The sequence below is a fragment of the Pipistrellus kuhlii genome, unplaced genomic scaffold (genome assembly GCF_014108245.1).
Source record: "Pipistrellus kuhlii isolate mPipKuh1 unplaced genomic scaffold, mPipKuh1.p scaffold_m20_p_6, whole genome shotgun sequence".
In the NCBI taxonomy this organism is placed as follows: Eukaryota; Metazoa; Chordata; class Mammalia; order Chiroptera; family Vespertilionidae; genus Pipistrellus; species Pipistrellus kuhlii.
Window position 1 is genome coordinate 8,464,472 of NW_023425562.1, and position 21,345 is coordinate 8,485,816.

The 21,345-nt window shown below is 53.6% G+C and overlaps 2 protein-coding genes across 51 annotated transcripts in view; one reads left to right on the plus strand and one right to left on the minus strand.

Moving 5' to 3' along the window:
• Nucleotides 1–12,620, plus strand: part of KIAA1328 (KIAA1328 ortholog) — a 161,067-nt gene extending 148,447 nt beyond the window's left edge. The window contains exon 11 of the mRNA XM_045574982.1: nucleotides 12,175–12,620. Coding sequence (XP_045430938.1) covers nucleotides 12,175–12,184 — 10 coding nt within the window. The 3' untranslated portion in view covers nucleotides 12,185–12,620. The remainder of the gene's footprint in view (nucleotides 1–12,174) is intronic.
• The window catches only part of CELF4 (CUGBP Elav-like family member 4), a 264,155-nt gene continuing 251,128 nt past the window's right edge, over nucleotides 8,319–21,345 (minus strand). For 37 of the 50 annotated variants that reach the window (XM_036419587.2, XM_036419601.2, XM_036419586.2 and 34 more), the window contains 2 exons: nucleotides 16,302–16,473; nucleotides 8,319–10,502 (listed from right to left, as the gene is read on the minus strand). In XM_036419587.2, the coding sequence (XP_036275480.1) occupies nucleotides 16,346–16,473 (128 nt within the window). In that variant the 3' untranslated portion in view covers nucleotides 8,319–10,502; nucleotides 16,302–16,345. Of the gene's footprint in view, nucleotides 10,503–12,468; nucleotides 12,557–16,301; nucleotides 16,474–17,089; nucleotides 17,169–20,848; nucleotides 20,915–21,345 lie in introns of those variants that run through there. The other 13 variants (XM_036419561.2, XM_036419558.2, XM_036419551.2 and 10 more) reach the window with 5 other exon arrangements.

The following is a 21,345-nucleotide window of genomic DNA, read 5'->3' on the forward strand; positions in this document are numbered from 1 at the left end:
TTACCTCCATGGTCATCGTCCCCGTGTGGCTTTGATATTGAATAATCCCTCATCAGATCAGTGGACACGGCTTGTAAATCAGAGCAGAGCCCCCAGGTCACCTGAATGTCCTTTCCCTCAGTACTTGCTAAAGCAACGGGAGCTGTGGTCCGCTGAGAGAAAGGACATGGCTGCCACCTCCTAACAGGTGGCCCTGGTCAACTCCAGCTCATGCCCATCACATGGACACCCAGCCTTTTCTGCCTCTGCTCTTTGAGACAGAAAATGCTCCCGCCTAGTTGGCTATAGGCGCTGGGAGAATGTGGGCGCGGGCTTGAGTGCGGAAATGCCCAGTTCTGAGGCCACACCTATGGCAGCCAGAGACCCCTCCTGCCCGTTTCCCAAGCAGCCTGCACCTTCACCTGAGCGAGGAGCTGGCAGCTGCCCCTCAGGCACAGGTGGCAAGAGTAGAACCATCATGCAACCAGCTCGCAGTATGAAATGTTTGCCCCTAATTGTCCCCCTTGAGCTTGGAACAAGCTGGAAATGAGTGGGGTGAGGGTGACACCCTAGTCCTCAGGGGGAGGGAAGGACTAACCCGGCAGCCAGAGAAGCAGTTTTACAAGTTACTGGTCATGGTTTCTCAGAGTTGTGGTTCTAGGTGGTCTGTCGAAGCCCCTGGGGTTTCGTTGTTCCCCTCGGAAGTGGGACCTTCTAGCCCTCAAGCTTCAGCTCCTCCACACACACTGAGAATGAGCGAGCACCCAGAAAATGCACACCCCTCCCCCTACCCTAACCTCATCCCCATCCCACTCCAGAGCCACAGAATTCCACGGAGGGGCTGGACCGTGTGGCCCACACAACCCACCACTTTCCTTACACAGATGAAGAGAGTCCCAGGAAATGTGCCCTGTGAGCTCCCGCGTCCCGTCAGTGGCCGGTCTGGCCACTGAGCCCGCACTCCCCATGGCAGTATATCACTGCCTCGGCCTAGTGTGTTCCCAGGTGGATGGCTTTTAGAATCGCAACTCGGCCTGAACAGCCAGGCCACGTGGGCCAAGGTGAGCGCACACGTAGCAAGTCCTCTGCTCGGGGTCACCACACAGAATGGCCGAGGCCCAGGGAGGCCACCTGTTCTGCGGGTATAAACTGTGTCTCCCGCATCCTCTCCATCCCCACCCTTCAGCCCTTCGCATTCTGACGAGGGTTGGTCTGGTGCTGGGCTGAGGGAGCTGGAGGAGGGGAAGGTTGCTCCCGTCTCCTTGTCCCTGCATGGGATGAACTTCACAGTCCAGTTTTGGGCTTTCTCCTCCCCTCCCGCCCCCCCTCTGCCCGCGGAGGTGATTTAAGCCTGGTGGATTTATACAACATTGGGAAATGGTAAACTGTGTAAATTTTCTGTGTTTCCAGAGACAGTTATTTATGGAGGGGCATTCTTAACTCAAGTGCAGAAGTGTTAAATCATTATAATAAATTCACGCTATTCAGACTTTCTCACATTGTAATAAATTTTTTCTAAGCATGAATGAGGAGATGTTCCTCTAATATACCATTATGTATTTCTTTCAAAATGACACAGCTTACTATATCAACTTGGAGAATAACAGAAGGAGATTTACGGCATTGGAGGAAAAATAGTTGAGTAGCAGTGAATCTGGGAAAGGACTTGGGGACATGACCCCAACGAAGCTTTCCTCTCTGCTCGCTTCCTACCCCAGGGGGGGAAGCAGGTGCCCCCACTGCAGGGGGTCTGGTTGGGGTGCAGCCCTGAAATCGCCCAGCTGAGCTTAAGAAGAACCTTCGAGCAGGGAAATGGGGCCAGGGACCCAGTGGCCTCTGTGGGGGCCCGCCCAGGAGGAGGTGTCTGAGTGGGGCTCTATCAGAAATGAAAGCTCTCTCTCCCGTGATGTGAAATCCCTTCTAAAGCATCAGTCTGGGTGGGAGCTGTCCTCTCTCATCACCGGTCTCAGCTTGCTCCCTGGATGCTCACTTGGACCAGAGGATTCATAGCTTTCACGAGATTCTCAAAAGAACCTGCAATCCACAGAGGTCAGGAATCACTGGAGCCGGTAAAACCTGAAGCATTTGGACTGGCCACTATGCTCTAGGCAGCCCCCCGACCCAGGACCCCGGCTCCTGCAGCTGGGACTGGGGCTGCAGTGAGCTCTCAGGGTCAGGGCACCACCCTGAGTGGGATCACCCAGAATTTCCCTAGAAGATGGGACACTGGGCAAAGGCATGGAGACGGAGCTCCAGGAAGAGCGCTTAGGGCGGAGTTGGAGGAGCTGCGAGGCCCAGTGGAAAGAGACCTGCAAAGGTTCTGGGACTTGGCAACCGTTTAGTTTCCCTCGTGCTCCGTCAGAGGCTTAGGGTCAAGTCCTGGCTCTGCCTCCATAGCTGTGAGACCCTGTGCAGGGCTCTGCCCCCATGCACCCTCGTTGCCTCTGTCTGCAAAACACAGAGAGCGCATGTGACCACCCTGCCTTGCCGACTCAGTCCACATGTGAGGCGATGAAGGGAGGCTCATGCACCTGCTGGGCAAACAGCTGAAAGCACTTTAAACACATCGGTGTGTCATCATTAACCTGAAGGCCGGCAAGGGGCAGAGGGCCCCTCAGAAGCATGGAGGGCTGGGGGCTCATGACAGCCACGCACAGCTCTGCCTGCCAGCTCCATGTCACCTCCTCAGGCGGCGCTCCCAGGGCCCTCCTTGGCCTCCAGCAGGACACCCAGGGCACCTCTGCCCAGTCTCAGAGTGTCATTTACTTCAGCCTGGCTGCCTTCCCAGGAGTGGAGAGCCATGGCCTCATCCCCTGGGCCAGGTCCTGGCAGCTCTGCCTGCACAGCCTGACTCTCCAGGCCCAGCCTTAGGACTGTCGGGCCCAGACAAGGCTGAGAGCTGCTCTGGAGAGGGGACCCTGAGCTGTGGCCCACCTCCCCATGAGGGTCCTGTGGATCACTCACCACCCTTCCTTCTCCCCATCCCCTCCCCAGTCTCCACTCTCCACCTCTAGTATTTTCTAATCTGTCCCTTCTCTCCTCAGGACTGAAGATGATCTTGTCTGGCTGGGCAGGCTGTTCCTGGGAGGGGAGTGGGGACAGGCACCCTCAGGAGCCAGGGCTGGGGGCATCTCACTGAGGGGCTGCAGACACTGCCCATGGCACCCACTTCTCATGTGCATGCTAGGGGGTTCCTCCTTTCAGGTTCCCAGTGCTTTCCAGGGATGGGGGGGGAGGGGGGGCGGGGGGGAGGGGGGGCGCACGCTGGTCTCTTCTTTCTCGCCTCCTCCTGGCCTGTCCAAGCACCAGGCACTGAGAGCTCCCCAGCTGATGCTGCGACTGGCCAATGTTCCACTTTGAGGTCAGAGTTACAGTCAAGTTTTGGAAATAACACAAAGGACCCCAAATACTCCTCACCTACTTATTCTCACACATATATTAACACACGATTACTTCTTTTCTGAAATATTTGAGAGTACATTGCAGACATAATATGCTTCTTTCCCCTAACAGTTCAGCATATATTTCCTACATTCTCTTACACAGACATAGTACAATGATCAGGGAATTAGCATTAATATGCTGCCATTATCTAATCTGCAGACCTTATTTCAATTTTGCAATGTTTCCTTTTGAACTTTCCTTTTGAAGGAAAGGTTTCCTTGCCTCAAATGTCCCTTTTTAAAATATTTTTTTGAAAAATATGTGGGTTTTTTTTTTAATTTCAAAGAGGAAGAGGAAGAGAGAGATAGAAACATCAATGATGAGAGAGAATCATTGATCGGCTGCCTCCTGTAGGCCCCCTACTGGGGATTGAGCCCACAACCCAGGCATGTGCCTTTGACCAGAATCAAACCTGGGACCTTTCAGTCAGCAGGCAGAGGCTCTATCCACCTAGCCACACCAGCCAGGGCTCAAATGTCCCTTTTTAACAAAAGAAAAATAAATTCTAGCCCGGGATCAAATGTATGATCATAAGTTGCTTTTAGTTGACATGCTAAAAGTAAATGGCAAGTACAAACCATTTCTTTTGTAGCATGTTCCCCAATTTAGGTTTGTTTGTTTCCTTCTAATTAAATTCAGACTCTGCATTTTCAGCAAGGATAGAAATGCTGTAAATCATACAGCAAGGCCCAGCGTCGCCATTTCTTTCATCGCAGGTGATGCTAACTTTGATTACCTGGTTAAGTTGATGCCGGCCAGCTTCCTCCACTGAACAATTACAAGCTTTCCTTTGCAATTTACATCGTGTGTGTGTGGGGGGGGGGGATGGAGAGGGATACTTGAGATCATGTAAATATTGTTTCTCATCTATCCTTTATGCACAGTTACAGCGCCCATGATGATTTGGCACATTCCACTAAACCCTGTCTCCGCTGGGCCCCACTGCCCTCCGGCCAGCCCAGTGCTAGGAGTCCCATCAGAGAAGGTGCCGGATCACTTCCTGTCCACAGGGCCTCCAGCTGGGGAGGGAGCTCCTGCCTCAGAGCGCAGGGCAGTGGGAATGCGCTCTGTTTGAGCTTCAGCCCCTGAGCAGGCAGACCCTGAGCTAAGGTCAGGGGGAGTTTAAGTGGTCAGAAACCTGGAATAGCATGAGAATCTGTGTCCATTACCCCCCTTGGAGGGCCCCAATCAGACCCTGTCCCAAATGCTTGTCATCCAAGGAACCCACAAGGTACTGAGGGCACCGGCACTACCGGGCTGTCTTCAGGTCCCTGGTCAGAGCTGGGTTGGGGGGCTTGGGGCAGAGGAGACGTGCTAAGGGTGTGCCAGGCTTGGGGCGCTTCCAAAGGGGCTTGTGAGAAGCATTCAATCCCCCCTCCACACCGCTTTTTATGCATGCAGCAGACATTACTCAGCACCTATGTGCCAGGCATTGAGTAGAGTGGTGGAAGTGCAGATGCTCCCAGTCCCTGGTTAAGTAGGTTTGCCTGGAGCCCAGAGGCCTCTTCAGGCCCCGGCACTTGGGCTAGGCAGCAGGTGGCTTTGCCCATGGCTGAAAGCAGAATCAAGAGAACTGCTGAGTCCTCTAATCCAGGTGACTTTGAGGGCGTGTCGCTCCTTGGCCTTCTCGCTTCCCCTCGCCTCCCCAGCACTTAGCAGAGAGCTCCTGCGCCTGGGAGGTGGGCCCAACCTTTAAGACCCAGGACAGGGCTCCCTGTGCGAGGCAGGAAGCAGAGGTCTGTGCCTCCCCAGCACAGCCCCACTCTGCTCTGTCCTGTGGTCCCACTGTGCACCTCTGAGGCTTGAAGGGAGAGCCCAGGAAGAGCTTCCTGGGAGGAGGCATTGTGCATGTGCTGTGAACAGGTAACCTCTTCCCTGTAACGCAGTGGGTAGAGCACGGGAGCTGCCTGAGGGGGCTGTGGTTCTCAGCACACCTGCAGCCTGTCTGTAAAGTGGGTCCAGTGTTGTGGGGGAGATTAACTGAGATGGGGTGCCTGGCAGTCAGTAACTGGCTTGTTTTTAAATAAGGCCCCAGGAGCTCCTACATATAATCCCGCTTACCTAAGACATCCTGTGGTTCTTCAAAAGGCCTGGAGTCCTTCCTTCCTCCACTCGGCCCAGGTGTCTCCTTCTCCTTCAGAGGCTGGGCTACCTGCCTCTCTCCCCTGGCTCTCCTGGGCCCCGCCCAGTTCTATCACGGGAGCCTGCAGTGGTCTTTTGCTTTGATGTCAGGAAACTTCTTTTCTTTCTTTTATTGAATGTACTGGGGTGACAGTGACATTGGTGGATAAAATTATGTATGTTTCAGGTTCTGTAGTTCTGTAATAGCGGCACTTCATATGGGGGATGAGCACAAATGACTTTTAATCTGGGCTCTAATACTTTCTTGCAATGTGATTGTGGGCAAGTTACTTACCATCCCAAGTCTCTGATTGTTCTTCTAAACAGTAGTGCTCCTGCAGGGTTACTTCTGGGACTAGAGAGAATACCCATAATGCACTGGCTCGTCACTGACCTCATCACTCCAGCCCCGGTCTTTGCACAGGACCCTTGGTCCGTGCACAAACATTCTGGTTGAGCAGGTTAGGGAACACCTGCAGCCCCTATCCCAAGGTAATTTTCATTAAAAAGCAGAACTAAGTGAGACCCAAGTCTAACACAAAGAAAAAGCCCCAACAGTGGGATCCAAGGCCCTGAGCAGGACTGGAGGGCAGGGGACAGGTGTGCTGGGTCGGCCCAGCGCCCTCATGTCAGTTCTGGGGAGTGGGAGGACTGCTCATGAAGCCCATGCCTCGCCTGTCATGCAGGGTGAAAGTGAACCTTGGTTGCCTTGCTTTGGATTCCCTCTTTGGACCCCAAGGGAAGACTGGAAGGGACACAAGATTGGCAGCACCTGGGCCCACTGGATCTCTGCCAGCCCAGGGCCCCTGCCCCCTGAGCTGGGCCCCAAGAACAGGCAGGGAGAGAAGGATGGTGGCAAAGATGATTCCAGGAGACTCCGGAGACAGAGGAACCTCCACGCCTCACTTGGAGGAGGATAGGACCTTCAGAAATGAACAAAATCACCCCTTAATTTGAGTGATGGAGAACCAGTTGGCACGGATCTTAAGAATTAGCTTGTTTTTCTCCAGAGTTTAGTGTGCTGGGGGAAAGAGCTGACACAGCTCAGGGGGTTCTTGAACTTCCAGTATCAGCATAAAATGTTAATAAGTGTTACAGTTGTTTCCATTGAATTCCCCCTCCTCACTAATAAGAGCTGTGTGGGTCTTTGGGTTGTGTCTCTTTCCTTCCATGCCCCCTTTTTCCCCACCGCCAGTGGTGCTCCCAGGCAGGGAGAGCCGTGGGCTCATTCGCAGCACATTTGTTACTTCTCACTCACCTTTAGGTAGTTCATTTCCAACCCAGAAAATCAAGGAGAGAAGGGAAGAAAAGGACTGGTGCCTAAGTCAATACAGCTGGTGCCATTTCTCAAAGGTAAAATTGGAACTGTTAAGAAAACAGTTAAGGAAACTGAGATAGAGGAGGGAAGGGATATGAAGACTGAGAGTTCTGGAACCTGCCTCAGGTATCTGGTTAGTTCTTTCCTTCCTTAACCCTTAGGCAGCATGAGTCAACAGGGACTGGGATCTGAGTGCCTGGGGAGTGGTCTGTCGAAGGTGGGGCATCAGTGGGGGCTCAGAGTGTTTATTTGGGGCAGGTTCCATTTGGGGAGCTAGAATGGCATCCACAAGTCTGATACTGTCACCTTGGGCAGAGTGGGGCTCCTGAGCTCACTGCCCAGATGTCCCTATCTGCCTTACAGAGTGAGACTGCTCATTTGGGTTCAACCCGGGGGTTATCTCTCCCCCCCTCCACCCCACTGGCCCTGCAGACCCATGCCAGGGGGAGCTGCGGGTTTGTCCACGAGGGTTTGGGTCACTCTTGTGGGTGGGGAAGCACTGGGACATGTGTCTTGCTCGATTGCTGCTGTGTGTGCAGCAGGTGAGATCCAGCTCAGAACAGGAAAAGAGAGGGGTGCTAGTAACCGAAAGGTCTCAATAAACATTCTTTTCAGGTGAGCATCACACAGGAAGGAGAGGAGAAGGGAGAGAAGAATGTGGAAAACTGGTAGATGAAAAGCAGAAAGGCCTTTGAAAGTGCCATCTGGAACGGGCTGGAGGGAGGCCTGGGGCCGCCTTTGGGTAAGGCTGGGGAAGGCCACAGTTCCCCCCACACTGTGCAGGGGCACAGCTGCCCAGCAAGCCGAAGCCAGCCCTTAGAAAAAGCATGAGGGAACTGAAGTCCCTACTCCTGAAATGGCCCCACCACTGGGATTGCTTCCAAAGGACTTGGTGAGTCAGGGGAATGCCTTGTGCAAGCATCTCCTTTTCATTAAGCTTGAGATGAAAGGTTTAGAATGATGGCAGAGGAAGGTAAGCCATAGAGCATAAGCAGAAATTAATGAGGACTGTGTCTTGGGTTTTCTTAACACTACGAACCAGGGGTTCTCAGCCAGGGTGATGGATGAGCTGCAGGGCCCCCAATCACTCTGTGATCATGTGCAAACTGACTGGATAGTTTTCAGCAAGTTTTCAAGGTATCTCCAACCCCCTCCCCCCACCCCCCCACCCCCCCCCCCACCCCCCCGAGGTTAACAAGCTGTATTCGCTCTCCCATGTGCTGGGCATACAGGAGTCACTGGGTGTGTGGTTTTTAAACAGAGGGTTTCTTTTCTAGAACGGACACAAGTCGCATGGAGCCCTGTGTTTCACCCTCCTCTTGGTTAGCCATGCCTGGAACAGAGACCTTGGCTGCCCTGCTTCCCAGCCCAGGAAACCCCTTGGGCCAAGACACAGCTGGCCAGACTCTGAGAAGCACAAACCGAAAAAGAGCCTTGTTGTGTGTTTTGGGTGTTGTTTTTTTTTAAACTGTGCTTTATTTAGGGCTAAGCTGGAGAAAGCGTCATCCAATAGTTACAGAAGGTTACAAGGAGTTTTAGGGAGTTGAGTGTGAAAAGAGCAGTTGTACTGAACTGCAGCGGTTTTGTTTTGATTTGTTTACAACCTCTGGACATCCTAAAAGGAGGAGCCGAGAGAAAGAAAAAGAAGAGTTTAAAAAGAATAATTAACCAACAAAATAAAAGAAAAAGGAAAGGCAGGAGGTCCGAGAGGAACCAGCTAAAACAAAACAGGAAAAACATGGCAGGTCCGCACGCCCCCTGGCCTCACGCTGACCTGGCATCGGCCAATGGGGAGGGCCACAGGGCAAATGCCAAAGCAAGTCTTCCCAACGGCGCAAATAAATTATAATAAATATGTCATACTTTAAAATATACGCGTTCTTAAATAAATCAGTGTTTTTCTGATTCTGAGTTTTTTTTTAAGCAATGTCTTTAACTGCTCTAAAGTCATTTACCAAAGATAAATATCGTGCTTTCATTAAATAGTTTTCCTTGTTTTTTTTTCTCTATCATTACAATTAAAAGTCCTACAAAATATGCAAATTTATTTACAGAAAAACAGAGCCGGCATCATTTAAACATCCCTGTTTTTCAAAATTCCTTGTAAACAGTTTCAGAAATTCTTCAAAGATTGTTTTTTCTCTCTCTTGTTTAAGGTTGTGTGTGTGTGTGTGTACGTGTGTGTGTGTGTATTGTCTAGTTGTCTTAAGATGAAAGTTCCCAGGTCCCCTTGCCCGGAAAGTCTCTGGAGCAAGCATGGAAGGCGAGTGAAGCGGAGGTCCAGGGCTTTCGGAGGGCGGCGAGCGAGCACACAGCTCCGGCGAAGCGAGGTGAGGGCGGCTGGCCTTGCTGCCCTGATGCGGCCTCTGGGCAGTGGGCAGCCAGGAGCCCGCAGGTCTGGGGCCATTGGCCTGGCCCTCGGGGTCAACGGTGTCGTCATCCGACAGCACTCACTCGCAGGGAGAAGGGATTGATGCTCAGTCTAAACTCTACAAAAAGTACAGTCCTACAACATCTGGGATTTTAGCAGTAATGCTAACTTCTATAAGTTTTTTTTTCCTTTTTTATTATTTTTTTTATTTGTTGCTTTCCTCTAATTTTTTTCTTCTATTATATAGGTATTTTAAACTTCTCCTTTTTTAAAATTCTGTACAACTATTATGTTTGTAAGAGGGGGAAAAGTTAGAAGCATTTACAGACTTTTCACAACGATTCTCTTGCCTTGTGAGTCCCTTTTTTTCCCCTCGTTTTTCTCACACTTTACAGCTAAGGAGCTTTAATATTTTTGTTGCTTTTCCCAAATATCCACCAATGTGTTCCTCTTAACAGCTCCGTCCAGACATATAATACAGAAAACCATAGGAAAGTGTCTAAGACTTGAATGAGGGTAATCAAAGCGCCTCTCGAAGTATCAAAGAACTATTATCTTGCTGTTTTAAAAGCATGTAAGCATTATTTTTTTCCTTTTTTTGTGTGTTTTTGTAGTTTTTTGTGGGTTTTTTTTTTTAATTTTTTTCTTAATATTTTTCATAGAATCGCTCTAAGCTGTTTGGAGAACAGCCAGGAGACAGAAAGGAGGTGCTCCCCCGCCCCCCCTGTGTGTGACATAGAGCTACACATCTGCAATAAAAAGTTTGGTCCTTTGGTCCCTAAATAGCTAAAGGAATGACAGATAGAGATGCTCCGTGGCGGCTCCCAGCCGCCCCCTGGGGACCAGGCCCCCGCACACCGCTCGCCCCAGCCTGCCGCAGGCGCCCTCGGGCTGGAAAGCCCCGGGGATCGGTAAGCAGCGCAGCGTCTCTGTCCAGTTCCCAGCCCTTCAGCCTCCCCGTCTGGTCTCAGGTTATTTTGTTTGAAAAGTTGCCTTTTTTTTTTGTATGTGTTTTTTTGATTCTCAATTTTTCTTCTTCTTCTTCTTCTTCTTCTTTATGTCATATGTGTTTTCCCCAAACAACGTGCCCTCTGAACTCCATAGACGCTATACTTCCCTTGAAGAAATGTTACAGTCACAGAGTGTCTGGAGTCCTCAGCTTGCTTGGTATTGGCTGATATGTCAAAGGTGTTCATCCAACAGTTCTCATTTATAAATAGAGAGAGAGAGAGGTTTGTTTTTTTAATGTAGCCCGTTCAGCATCCTGCCCTAAAATGAAGAAAATCAGGGCTGATTAAGCAAAGAGAGGAAACACGAAATGCATCCAAACACCACAAGGAGCCTGCCTGGGGCGGGGGTGGGGGGTGGGTTCTGGGGGTGGCAGGAGGGAGGGAAGGACCGGGATGAGAATTAGTCATGATCATGATACATAAAGGAGAAATCGACTCTTCTCTTCAGAGCAAGAAACCACTGAGAGGTCTAGTCGTGAAGGCTGTGGGAAGGGGTCTTGATTCAGGTTCCTTCTGAGTTCTAGATTGGGGGATGGCTCAGTCTAAGGGGTGAATTTGGGACGGTGGGATATGAATTCGTAATTAAGCTGATCTCAGAGGGATCTATCCCAGATACAATATGTATACAGAAGCCTAGCAAACAAGGTAGCACAATCTAGCAGCCCAGCCCCCTCCTCCCGCCTTGAGGAAAAGGCAGAAAGAGCCATGACATGAATTTTGCTGAATCCTTGCCCAGTTTCCACCACCAACCGCTTCTTTCCCAAGGTCAGTAACTATTTGCGAGGCTACGTGTATATATATATGCTTATCTGGATATATGTGTAGAATATATTCACCTGCACATATGTGGATATACATGAATACGTGTGTATGTATATGCATAGATACACACATATACACACACTTAATGTTTTTTCTCATACATGCCAGGGAATTTAGAGGAAATTCAGATCTTCAAGGGGTGGATGGGAGAACCTAAAAGAAGTCAGAACGGATTTAATCGTCAAACATAACTCAGTTCTTGATTTCGTTTTGAATGGTGGCTTTTTTGGCGTTTTGTTTTGCTTTTAAGGAAAAAAAAATCATGATCTGACTAGAATCAGAGGAGAATGCTTAATCACTGTGAGTTAACAAATGAGACTCATCTCCATTCTAGCAAGCAGCTTCCACTTATACATGGGGGTGACTGGTTACACTGAGAGAGTTAGAACTGCAAAGCCCCCGTGGAGGGGCCCATGTCATGCGTATATCAATCCATGCTGGCAGGTTTTCACACTGTTGATTCAACAAACAGCAAACCGTACACAGCAGTCTAAACAATTACAACACCAAAGAAAATAATAATAAAATTAAAAAAAAAAAAAAAAACACTTGTCAAGGACCCTTTTTCAGTTGGAAACAAAAAAGTGCATTTTGCTTTTTCCAAACCAACCTAAAAGCCCTCCCGTCACCCTGGGCCCCGGGTCCCCTGCCCACATTTAATTTAGCAGAAGTGGCTAAAATACAAACCTTACAATCGTTACCAGGTGCTCTCTCAGAGGCCTCTGGCTTTGTACTCTAGTTTTTTGGTTTAGAATTTTTTTTTTTAATCATTCTGTTACTGTAAAGATATATAAATATATATTTTTTGGTTTTCCTTTTGAAGTGAGATTTAAAATGGCCTAACTGGAAAAAGACCAGACCCAGGAAAAGTGTCAATTGAAAAAGGCCCCCAAATTTCTAGAAAAAAATAAAATCACAATATTTTCAAGTGCAAGTAAATCAACCACGCATATTTTTAAGATGTTTTCCTTATTTTTTTTTTTAAAGAAAAAGATAACGGTTTGCACAGTTAAATGATCCCGTGTTCGATAATTCAGGAATTCATCTTTATTTTTTACTATTTTTTTGTGCTTTTGTTTTGTTTTTGTTTTTCTCTATGTGACATCTAGAGAAGCATAAAAAACGCTGAACAAGAAAAACCAAACAACAGAAAGTAAAACCACTGCAAGCACCAAGAACGAAACAAAAATGAGCACAGCAAAAAAGATCGTGGCAGCACAAAAGTCAAGAGAATGCACGTGTGATCATGACTGGCCAATCATCAACTGATACAACATCCAAGAAAAACGCTCCAATCACAGCACCTCCACGAAACTTGACGGCAATTGTCATGCAACCGATTCTTAGCCTTGTTACATGACGCCATCATGTCACACTGTGAACTTTGAGTTGATTTGAACTTACGGATGGGGGACTGTTTTCTCCACTCTCATGTGATTACGTGAACTTTATTCCTAGCTCAGCGCGAGACTGTGGTGGATTTGACTGGCTCTGGTTGGGTTGTTGGAATTTGATTGAATGACAAAAGAAGAAAAGATTTATATATATATATTTATATATGGAGAGAGAGAGAGAGAGGACAAGAGTGTGGGTAAGGGGGGAGGAAGGGAAGGAGTGGGGCGGGGCGGGGCGGGTGGGGTAGGGGGAGTGTGGGAGGGCAGGGAGAGTTGGGTGGAGGGTGAAGGAGGGCAAGGAAGAAATTAAAACAAAATTAAAAAGGAAAAATATTTATACAGCACCAGACCACAGCACCAATCTAACAGCTCGGATGAGAGAACAGCAGTCAAATCATAAAGAGAACTGAAAAGAACTCAAAGGATGGAGGAAGCGGCAGACGGACAACATGAGCACATCAACACACGCACACACACACATACACGTTGTTTATGCAGACACATGGTACACTGTGAACGGCAGCAGGACCTCACACAGGGCCACTGAGGGCATCCATCATGCGTTGGAGGGAGGGGGGCGTGGGCAGTTTGGCAAGGGGGCCAGAACAAAATAAAACAGCCCCTTAAACCACCTTGGCTGGCCAGCAGCTCGGGAGCACATTTCTGCTTTCTATCACACTCATGATTCTCTCTCTCTCTCCCTCAGGTGCTGGCTCTCCTCACCTCCCCAGCCTTCTATGGCTTCTGCCTGTGGACCAGCAGGGGGAGCCTGTCAGGGTGACCTGAGGGCCCGGAGGCTGGCTAAGGTGGCTGTGGATCCGTCAAGTCCATCCATGACATACTTTGCTGCCACAGTACAGTCCACACTGGCAGCAACTCGCTCTCCCACCCTCTGGGTCCCACCTGGGCCACCGTCCCCAGGGAAGGAAGCCTCCTCTTCAAGCGAACCCACTGTGAGGATGTTAGGATCCCGTCCCCTTCCGCTCTGCCTCAACCCTCTTCCCTCAGAACCTTCGGAACAGGAATGCATGGAATTTTCAGTTTGGAGGAAACCACATCGACGTTCCCAGAAATCTGTACACGTGCCCTGGCACTGCCGATTTCACGTCCCAATCACCTCCCACCGTGAGCTCTGCTCCCCAGGAGGCCCATGTGGTGCCCAGTAGGGCAGGTAGTACAACAGGACAGTCTACCGGAAAGGGAGTGCTGTGGCCCCAGATCTCTCTCTGCTGCTGTCACTTTCGCTCTGCTGGCCTTCCCTAGTCCACCTCCTCCTTCTCCATCCCTCAGGCCTCCCTGTACGGCCTTGTTGGCTGACCATCTCACAGCCCTGGCCTGCCTCCTCTACCAGCAGAGCCCTAGGTGGCTGAGGCTGGGTCCCCTTCTCCTCACTTTGAGTTGTTTCCTCGCCATTTCCAGGTCCTTTGCCCCCATCTAGGGATCTGGGGTGGGGTTCCCCAGTTCTATCCCCTTGGCATGACTACCCTTCACCTTGCTCACCAGCCCTCTCCCCTGTGGCACTCAGGCATCGGGTTTATCTGCAGGGTTCCCCACCCACCAGCCTTCTACACGCAGCCCCACTGACTTCCACTCTCAGTTTTGTTTTCCTTCATGGGAAGGTGGAAGAGAAGCTTGGGATCGTGAAATGTCAGTGTGGACAAGCTGCAAAGCAGCTGAGAGGAGACTATTTTAAGCCCAAGCCCAGCCTCCAGCTCTGCCTTCTCAGAACAGCTCCCAGCCCCTCCTCCTCCCCGGGCCCCTGCCCAACCTGCCTGCCAATCTGGATTCTTGCTCTTCCAGCAGCAAGTCTCCCTCACACAGACCAGGGCCCACGGCGTGCCCTCCAAGTCCTGACATGCCACCCTCCCCTGCACCGCCACCCGCTTCCGGAAGACAGCCCTTGGACCCACCCAGGATATTCAATGGGCAGGCCCCTTGGGGTGGGAGGAGAGGCCTCAGAATGGAGGAGGGCAGTGCCAGCAGGTGTGGGCTACGGCAAGAACAACTAAGGGGTCCCCTGGAGACCTCTCTTTCCCCTCCCCCTGGTCCTGAGCTCTGAAAGATACCCACTCCTGGACTCTGCTCGGCTCCTGCCCCCAGCTTTCCTCCACCTGCCCTTCAGTGCCTGGCGCTGTCCTAGGTGCTGGGGACCCCAACCTGCGTATCACACGCCCCTCCTCCAAGCTCAATCCCGGGCCGTCTTTGGGCTGCTTCAGCTGCACCTTGAGCCTCTTCACGCCGATCTGGAAGCCGGCATCTCACATCTCACACACAGACACAAGATCATTCAACCCAACTGCTCTCTTCACTAGGGAACAACTTGTCTGCCTGCTGGGGGACCTGGGACCTTCCCGGGTGCCCTCCTGGCTGCACAGGGTCCCTGACCAGCCTGGGGGAGCTTGAATCAGGCTGGGGAGGCCCCAGCTCAGGACTGGGGTGAGGCAATGATGGCCTGGCCGCAGCCAATTGGATGCTGGCCCTAAACACAGCAGAGCTCCAGCCAGGGAAGGCCAGCCCCCTGCGAGCCGGACCCGGAGCACCCGTTTCCCAACACTCAGAGCAGACTCTGTGCGGGCGCCCAGGGTGCAGGAGGCACAGGACTCCCACCGGAGCTAGGCACGATTCTCAGTGTCCTCCAACCCAGAACTACCTCAGCTTGGGGCCCAGCACTTGGTGTGAGCTTGGAGTGGGGCCGGGACTGGAGGTTCTGGCTGTAGAGCTGGCCTGGCCTGGCCCACTCTTTGCCCATTCTTCCTGTCTCTGTTTTCTTCCTCTGAGACTCCCGGTAAATATTTTTTTTTTTTGGAGAAACTCCCTCAGACCCTGAGTCACCTTCTTAGAATCTCCACTTGAATGTCAGTTTCTCTGGTAGACAGCCTGCCCTGACTCCCTGATATAACTGTGGCCAACAATTCTGACACGCTGTGGAATTTACTCTCTGATCATGCATTTGCTCGTTGTCCCTCTCCCCTGCTTAGGACATGGACTCTTGTCGGTCTCACTCCGGGCACAGCGCTGCTGAAGGAATGGGGGGAGGAAATGGGGGCTGAGCGGGGAGGGGAGGGGGCTGCACAGCCTGTCTCTGGCCTGAGAATGAGCAGGCCCTCCCTGCAGGAGCTCACAGCCACGGGCAGCCCAGGCTGAGAGGGGACGTTGGATGTCCTGGCAGAGCTCCTCCTCCCCACTTTCCCAGGAGGCCGCCTCCCTCAGGGGCACAGGTGGCAGACAGAGGGGCGGCCCACTGTGTCTCCAGCTCAAGGCAGGACCCAGACTGAGCAGAAAGGGTGACGACTGCCCACCCATCCTGGCCTCCATACGGCAGGCAGGGAAATGGCCCGTGGTACAGCATCACTGTCCTCAGCTTCTGTCCTATCCGGTTTTGTTAAGTTCCCTGGGAAAAGTCCTGTTCCTCTTCTCCAGGCTGAGCTATGGGCAATTGGAGGGGGGAGGGGACCAGGTGTCCAGGCAGGAGAGCTGGGGAAGGGGGAGCCAAGGAGGCTAGGAGGAGGCCTCACGGAGGGCCACAGCTCCCCACAGGACCTGCTCTGCGCCCCCAAACACTCCCAGCCCTGAGCCTGCCACGGAGGCGCAGGCCAGGGCCCTCCCACTTCCCAGGACGGTCCCCTCACTCTGCCCCTTCGGCCCTGCGTCAGGGGGGTGGCCATGACTATTCTTCGGGGGATGACCACAGCTCTGCGCCTGGCCCCCAGGAACCGGGCAAGGAGCAGGTCCAGACGGGTGCAGCGGGTCCAGGCCACGGAGGTCGGGGAGGCGGCGGGTCCGTCCGGTGCCCCCTCCCGAACGCCCCCTCCCGGCCCCGCGCCCCGGCGGCCCCCGGTCACCTGTGCGAGTCCTGGTCTCCCCCGGGGGACGCTCCCGCCGGCGCTCAGTACGGGCGATTGGCGTCTTTGGGCCGCTTCAGCTGCACCTTGAGCCTCTTCATGCCGATCTGGAAGCCGTTCATGGCCTGGATGGCGGTCTGCGCGCTGGCCGGGTTGTCGAAACTCACGAAGCCTGGCGAGACACGAGGGGCGAGGGCCTGGGTTTCCACTGGGCCGCCCCGGCGGGAGGGGTCCGTGGGGACAAGTCCGGGCAAAGGCGGGGCGGGCGGGCCACTGCGGCCCCTCCCGGCGCTCCCGCCCCGCTATAGTCTCCGCCCCCCTCCGGACAGGGGCGGGGCTACAGACTCCTCCCACTCTGGGCAACGGGCGGGGCTATAGGCTCCCCCTTCGGGTAAGGGGCGGGGCTGTAGTCTACTCCCCTCCTGATAGGGGCGGGGCTATAGGCTCCTCCCTCTCCGGGCAAGGGGCGGGGCTTCAGTATCCTCCCCTCCGGCGGGGGCGGGGCTAGAAGCTCCCCCTTGGGCAGGGGCGGGGCACGAGGCTCCTCCCCCCGGGCCCCGCCCGGGCCGGCCTCACCCCCTCCAGCCCCAGAGCCCGTGGTCCCTCCCGGGGTGGGCGCTTCCGAGGCTCCGGGCCTCGCCGACCCGCGGGCCCGGCAGGGTCTCCCCGGACGGCGCCCTCTCCCCCGGGCGGGGAGCCCGGCTCCGCGGGGCTCGGACGGCGCCCGCCCCCCACCCCGGCCGGCCCCGCACCTCGGCCCTCTCCTGCGGCGGGAGAGGCGGACACACCTGCGGGCGGAGGAGTTTATTGGACACTGTCCTCCCTGACAGGAGGGGGCCTGGCAGCGGGAGGGCACGGGGTGCCGGCCTGGGGAGAGAGAGCAGTGCGAGGGGGAGGGAGGGAGGCGGCACGGAGGAAACGCCGCCGCCGCCGATCGGGGCCACCCCCTGCGCGAGTGCCGCCCGGCCGGCCACGGGGGAGGCGGAGGCGGGCAGTGCTCGCGGCCCCTCCACCCGCCTCCCGGGCCTGGCCCCAGCCGGGCTCCTGGTGGACACCGGGGTTCCGTCCACACCGACTTCCATTCACCCACCACCTCGTACCCAGGGGCTGTGGGCATCTCCCTTTCGCCTTGTAAAATGCCAAGCCCTGGGAGCAAGTGCTCTTGGCCTGGACGAAGCCATGGGACCCCCATAACAATAATAATAAATAATAATAATAATAATAATAGTATCATAACAATGACAGTACAAATTAACACTCTCAGCAGCAATCAGTTCAGAGCCTGCACAAGTTCTTTTACCCCTTCTTCCCCCGCAACATCCCAGGACAAGATGTGGAATCACCCACGGCTCCCATTCACCTTCTGAAACACCCAGTTCCCAGTTGGATCAGGTTCCAAAGTCCAGTGAGAAGTCACCTTTTTGAAACTGAGTGCATCTCCTTAGAGACTGCGAATTGTGTCAGCATTTCCCAGAACAGCCCTGATGGGCCTCCTTGACAAGGGGCTTTCTGCGGCCCCCTAGCTTTAAAGCCAGGCCCCTGAGGGGGCAGTGCAAGGCTCCTTAACAAATAAAAGTCTCCTCTCCCACCCCAAATTCGCCAATAAATAAATCTGTGTTTAACCTAGTATTTCCTGGAATTTGACTTAGAGGCCCTTTCTCCTATAAAACCTGCCTTTTATTTAGTTTTCCTATACAATCTCCCTACAGAACGTATGAAAACTAAGCATGGTGAAGTTCCCAGGCCGTCCTGCAAACCTGCCTCATTTGGGAACTTGTCCTCAAAGAGTATTAGAGATACAATGGGTAGATGTATAGAAACACTGACGCAGAAGCTGCCTTCTGGGTTAATTGTCCCCAGTACCTGTCACCTGCCGGGGGCCCCTCCCTCGCTCTCCCGGGCAGTGGCTGTTTTGCCCTTTCCCCCTTGCCCCAGACACTGCCTGCGTTTGCTCACATTTGCTCTTGCAGCCAAGTACCACGGAGGATGGGGAGGATGTGTGTGGGGGCATGTGAGGGCTCTCTCTGCCAGGGGTATGTGAGCTCAGATGGAACTGGTTAGAGCCGGTCCCAGCGCCACACAAGCGACGTCTGTAAAAGTCCAAATGCCAGAAGAGAGAGATTCCGGATGACCCATAGCTGGAGATTAGTGTGAATAATCCTTCCGCCTTCTCATCTCATCCCGTCAGCACCCATCCCCTCCTCACCAACCTAGATGTCTGAAGGCTGGTCAAGTTGTTAGCAGAGCGGATGTGTGAATTGAGTGTCTGTTACACTGCTCTCCCCCCCCCCCCCCCCCACTAAGGAAGGTGGTGAGCCAAAGCCTCTCTACCTGCGGTGACAGCTACACCCCTCCCTCCTCTGCTGGGCCCCCAGCACCACCAGCTCTGGCTCTGCCTCACCACCTTGCCTCAGTGGCTGTCTTTGCTAAGGAGGAGATGGGAGAGAGATAAAAGGGGCTGGAGGGCTGTGGAGTGAAGGGAGGGACAGCCACGGAGTGGGGAGAAGGGGCATGGGGCCCCGCAGGAGGAGAGCCCAGCTTTTGTGGGAGACTCTAAGAGTCTCCAGAAGCCCCAGGGGTGGGGAGGACACCAGGCTCGAGGGAACTTTTCTTCCTCAACTAATTCTGTTAACTGTCCGGCAGCCTGGGCAGGGAGCTCGTCCTCCACTGGCTGGGCTCTGAGCACCCTCTCCCATGGTTACTGCCTTCCTTCTCCCAGAGTCTCCCGGAGAAAGTTCCTGACTCCCAGACCCTGGGGCCCCCTCCCAAGCCCTTCTTTCAACTTAGCAACAGGGTACCCTGCCCACTGCTCACAAAAGAAGCCTCTGGAAGATTCTGTGTATGCTCACAAAGAGCGAGCAAGCGAGGGGGGCCTTTGAGGGGTTCTCCTAACACAGGACCACATTTACAACAAATGGCCCCTCTTTGGGGGAATAGAGGGAGATCTGGCACTTCTTAGGGGTCCTCTCTGGCCAAGCCCCTCACACACACCATCCCATGTAACCTCGGAGCCTCCCGGACGGCTGACTGCTGACGTCCTACTCCACACACACACACACACACACACACACACACACACACACACACACACGGACACTGGTGCTCAGAGGGCAATGGCTGTCCCTGGGGTTTGTTCTCACACAAAAGGCCTCTGGGAGCCTCGCAGGAGGCTCGTGTGCGGACCAGAACCCGGCAGGCATGGCGGGAGGCTGTCCTTTTTCCAGGCGGGTGGAGGATGTGGGTGATGGAAGCTCGCTCAGGAAGAGAGGAGAGAGCCAGAGTAGAGGTGGTCAGAAGATTTTTTTTTTTTAAAAGCCAGAGGAAAACCCTCGGTCGTGGAGAATTGAAATGGGCTCATGGTCAGGGGCCTGGTTGCGCAGACTAAGGAAGTGCCTTGGAAAAGCTGGGCTGCTCTGACATCAGGGACAGCCGGGGACAGAGCAAATGCAACAAAGGTTTGGCTGGAGACCAAGCAGCTCTCTCCCGGGTGCCAGCACTCTGCGGGCTCTGAGCAGTGTCCTCAGGTCCATGTAACATCCGGGGCTTACTGAAGAGCCAAGGGGAGGCTCTCCAGTTCTTACGTACGTAACTGTGACGCGCCAGAGGAGACGCTGGCCAGCCCTGCCTTTCTCTCTGGCGTGGCTCTCCCAGTGCCCGGAGAGAAATGAGCTGCTATAAGGCCACTACGTGCACTCAAGCAACACAGCCTCCCGGGACAGTGGGGCACAGATCCTAACCTCAGGCCGGTCGTGGTTCTGGCAAGCTGGTCTGTAAACTGGAATTCCCTTAACACGCTCTTCCTGATGCTTCTATACTCGTCCCTTCTCCCTTCACCACCCCAGCTATGACCTGGGCTCTCTGGGGGCTGGACTCCTCAGTCCTTGGTGAACCAGGAGTGGCTCTGGCCCCAGAGGGAAGGGCTGAGGTAGGTGGGAGAGGAGGTGGGGAGGGGAGAGGTGTGAGCATGAGGTGTGAGTTCAGGTCTGAAGCCAATCAAAACACAGGATGCCCAGCTGAATTAGACTTTCAGATAAACAGTGAATGCTTGGTTAGCATACATATATCTCAAATCCTGCATGGGCCACATTGAATGTAACATTTGGGACATATTTATACTAAAAATGCATCCATTGTTCACCTGGAATTCCAATATAACTGGGCACCCCATATTTTACCTGACAACTCCAAAGTCCTCACCAGTCCTCCCTCCTCCACCTAACACCCTACCACCAGGCAAATTTCCTGACAGCTGTTTCTTCTTTCCGTTACTTCCAAGGACCTCCCACTGCCTACCACACCACATGGAACAGCCTCATCCGAATGGTCAAGCCCTCCCCGGCACAGACCCGCCCTCACAGGTGGTCTCCCCTGAGCCCTCCTTTCTCCCCAAAGCCTCCCTCAGGGTCCTCCTCCATTCTCTCCTCCCTGCCTGGAACTCCCTCCCCTCCCGCCATTGCCACCCCCCTGCCTGTCTCCCTACTCCATCCCTAGCTGCCTCGCAGATGGCACTGCTGTTGAGTGGGTGTGATTTCCATCTAAGCTCAGACCTGAGGCTCCCTGAGGCAGGGAGCACTTTCCTCTTCCTGACTCCTCAACAGGGTGGCTCTGGTGATCTGAGAGGGGGGGTGGGGGAAGGAGAGTCCATTGGATGGCAGGAGGGGAGCAAAGAGCAGGGTAGACAGATAAGGGGGATGGGAGAGGGACAAAGAGGTGGATGGGAGGAAGCCAAGTGGGAGGCGGGGGAGGGCCTTAGCTAGGCAGAGCCCCCCCCCCCCCCCCAAGGATCAGGCTCAACTTTCAGCCATGGTGAGAGGTGAGGGGCTGTGGAGGGGGAGATGTTGGGGGAGAGGAATGGATATTGGTGGCATGCTCTGCTTGCTGCCCCCTCCCACCTCTGCCCAAGGTGGCTCCTCCTCCTTCTCAGTGGGTGGGAACTGGGACTCCTAGCCGGGAGGGGAAACCTAGCTCTTGGACGCAGAAGGGGAGGATGGGGAGCTGGAGGAGAGGTAGGCAGGGAAAGCCAAGAAGCCAAAAGCAGAAGAGA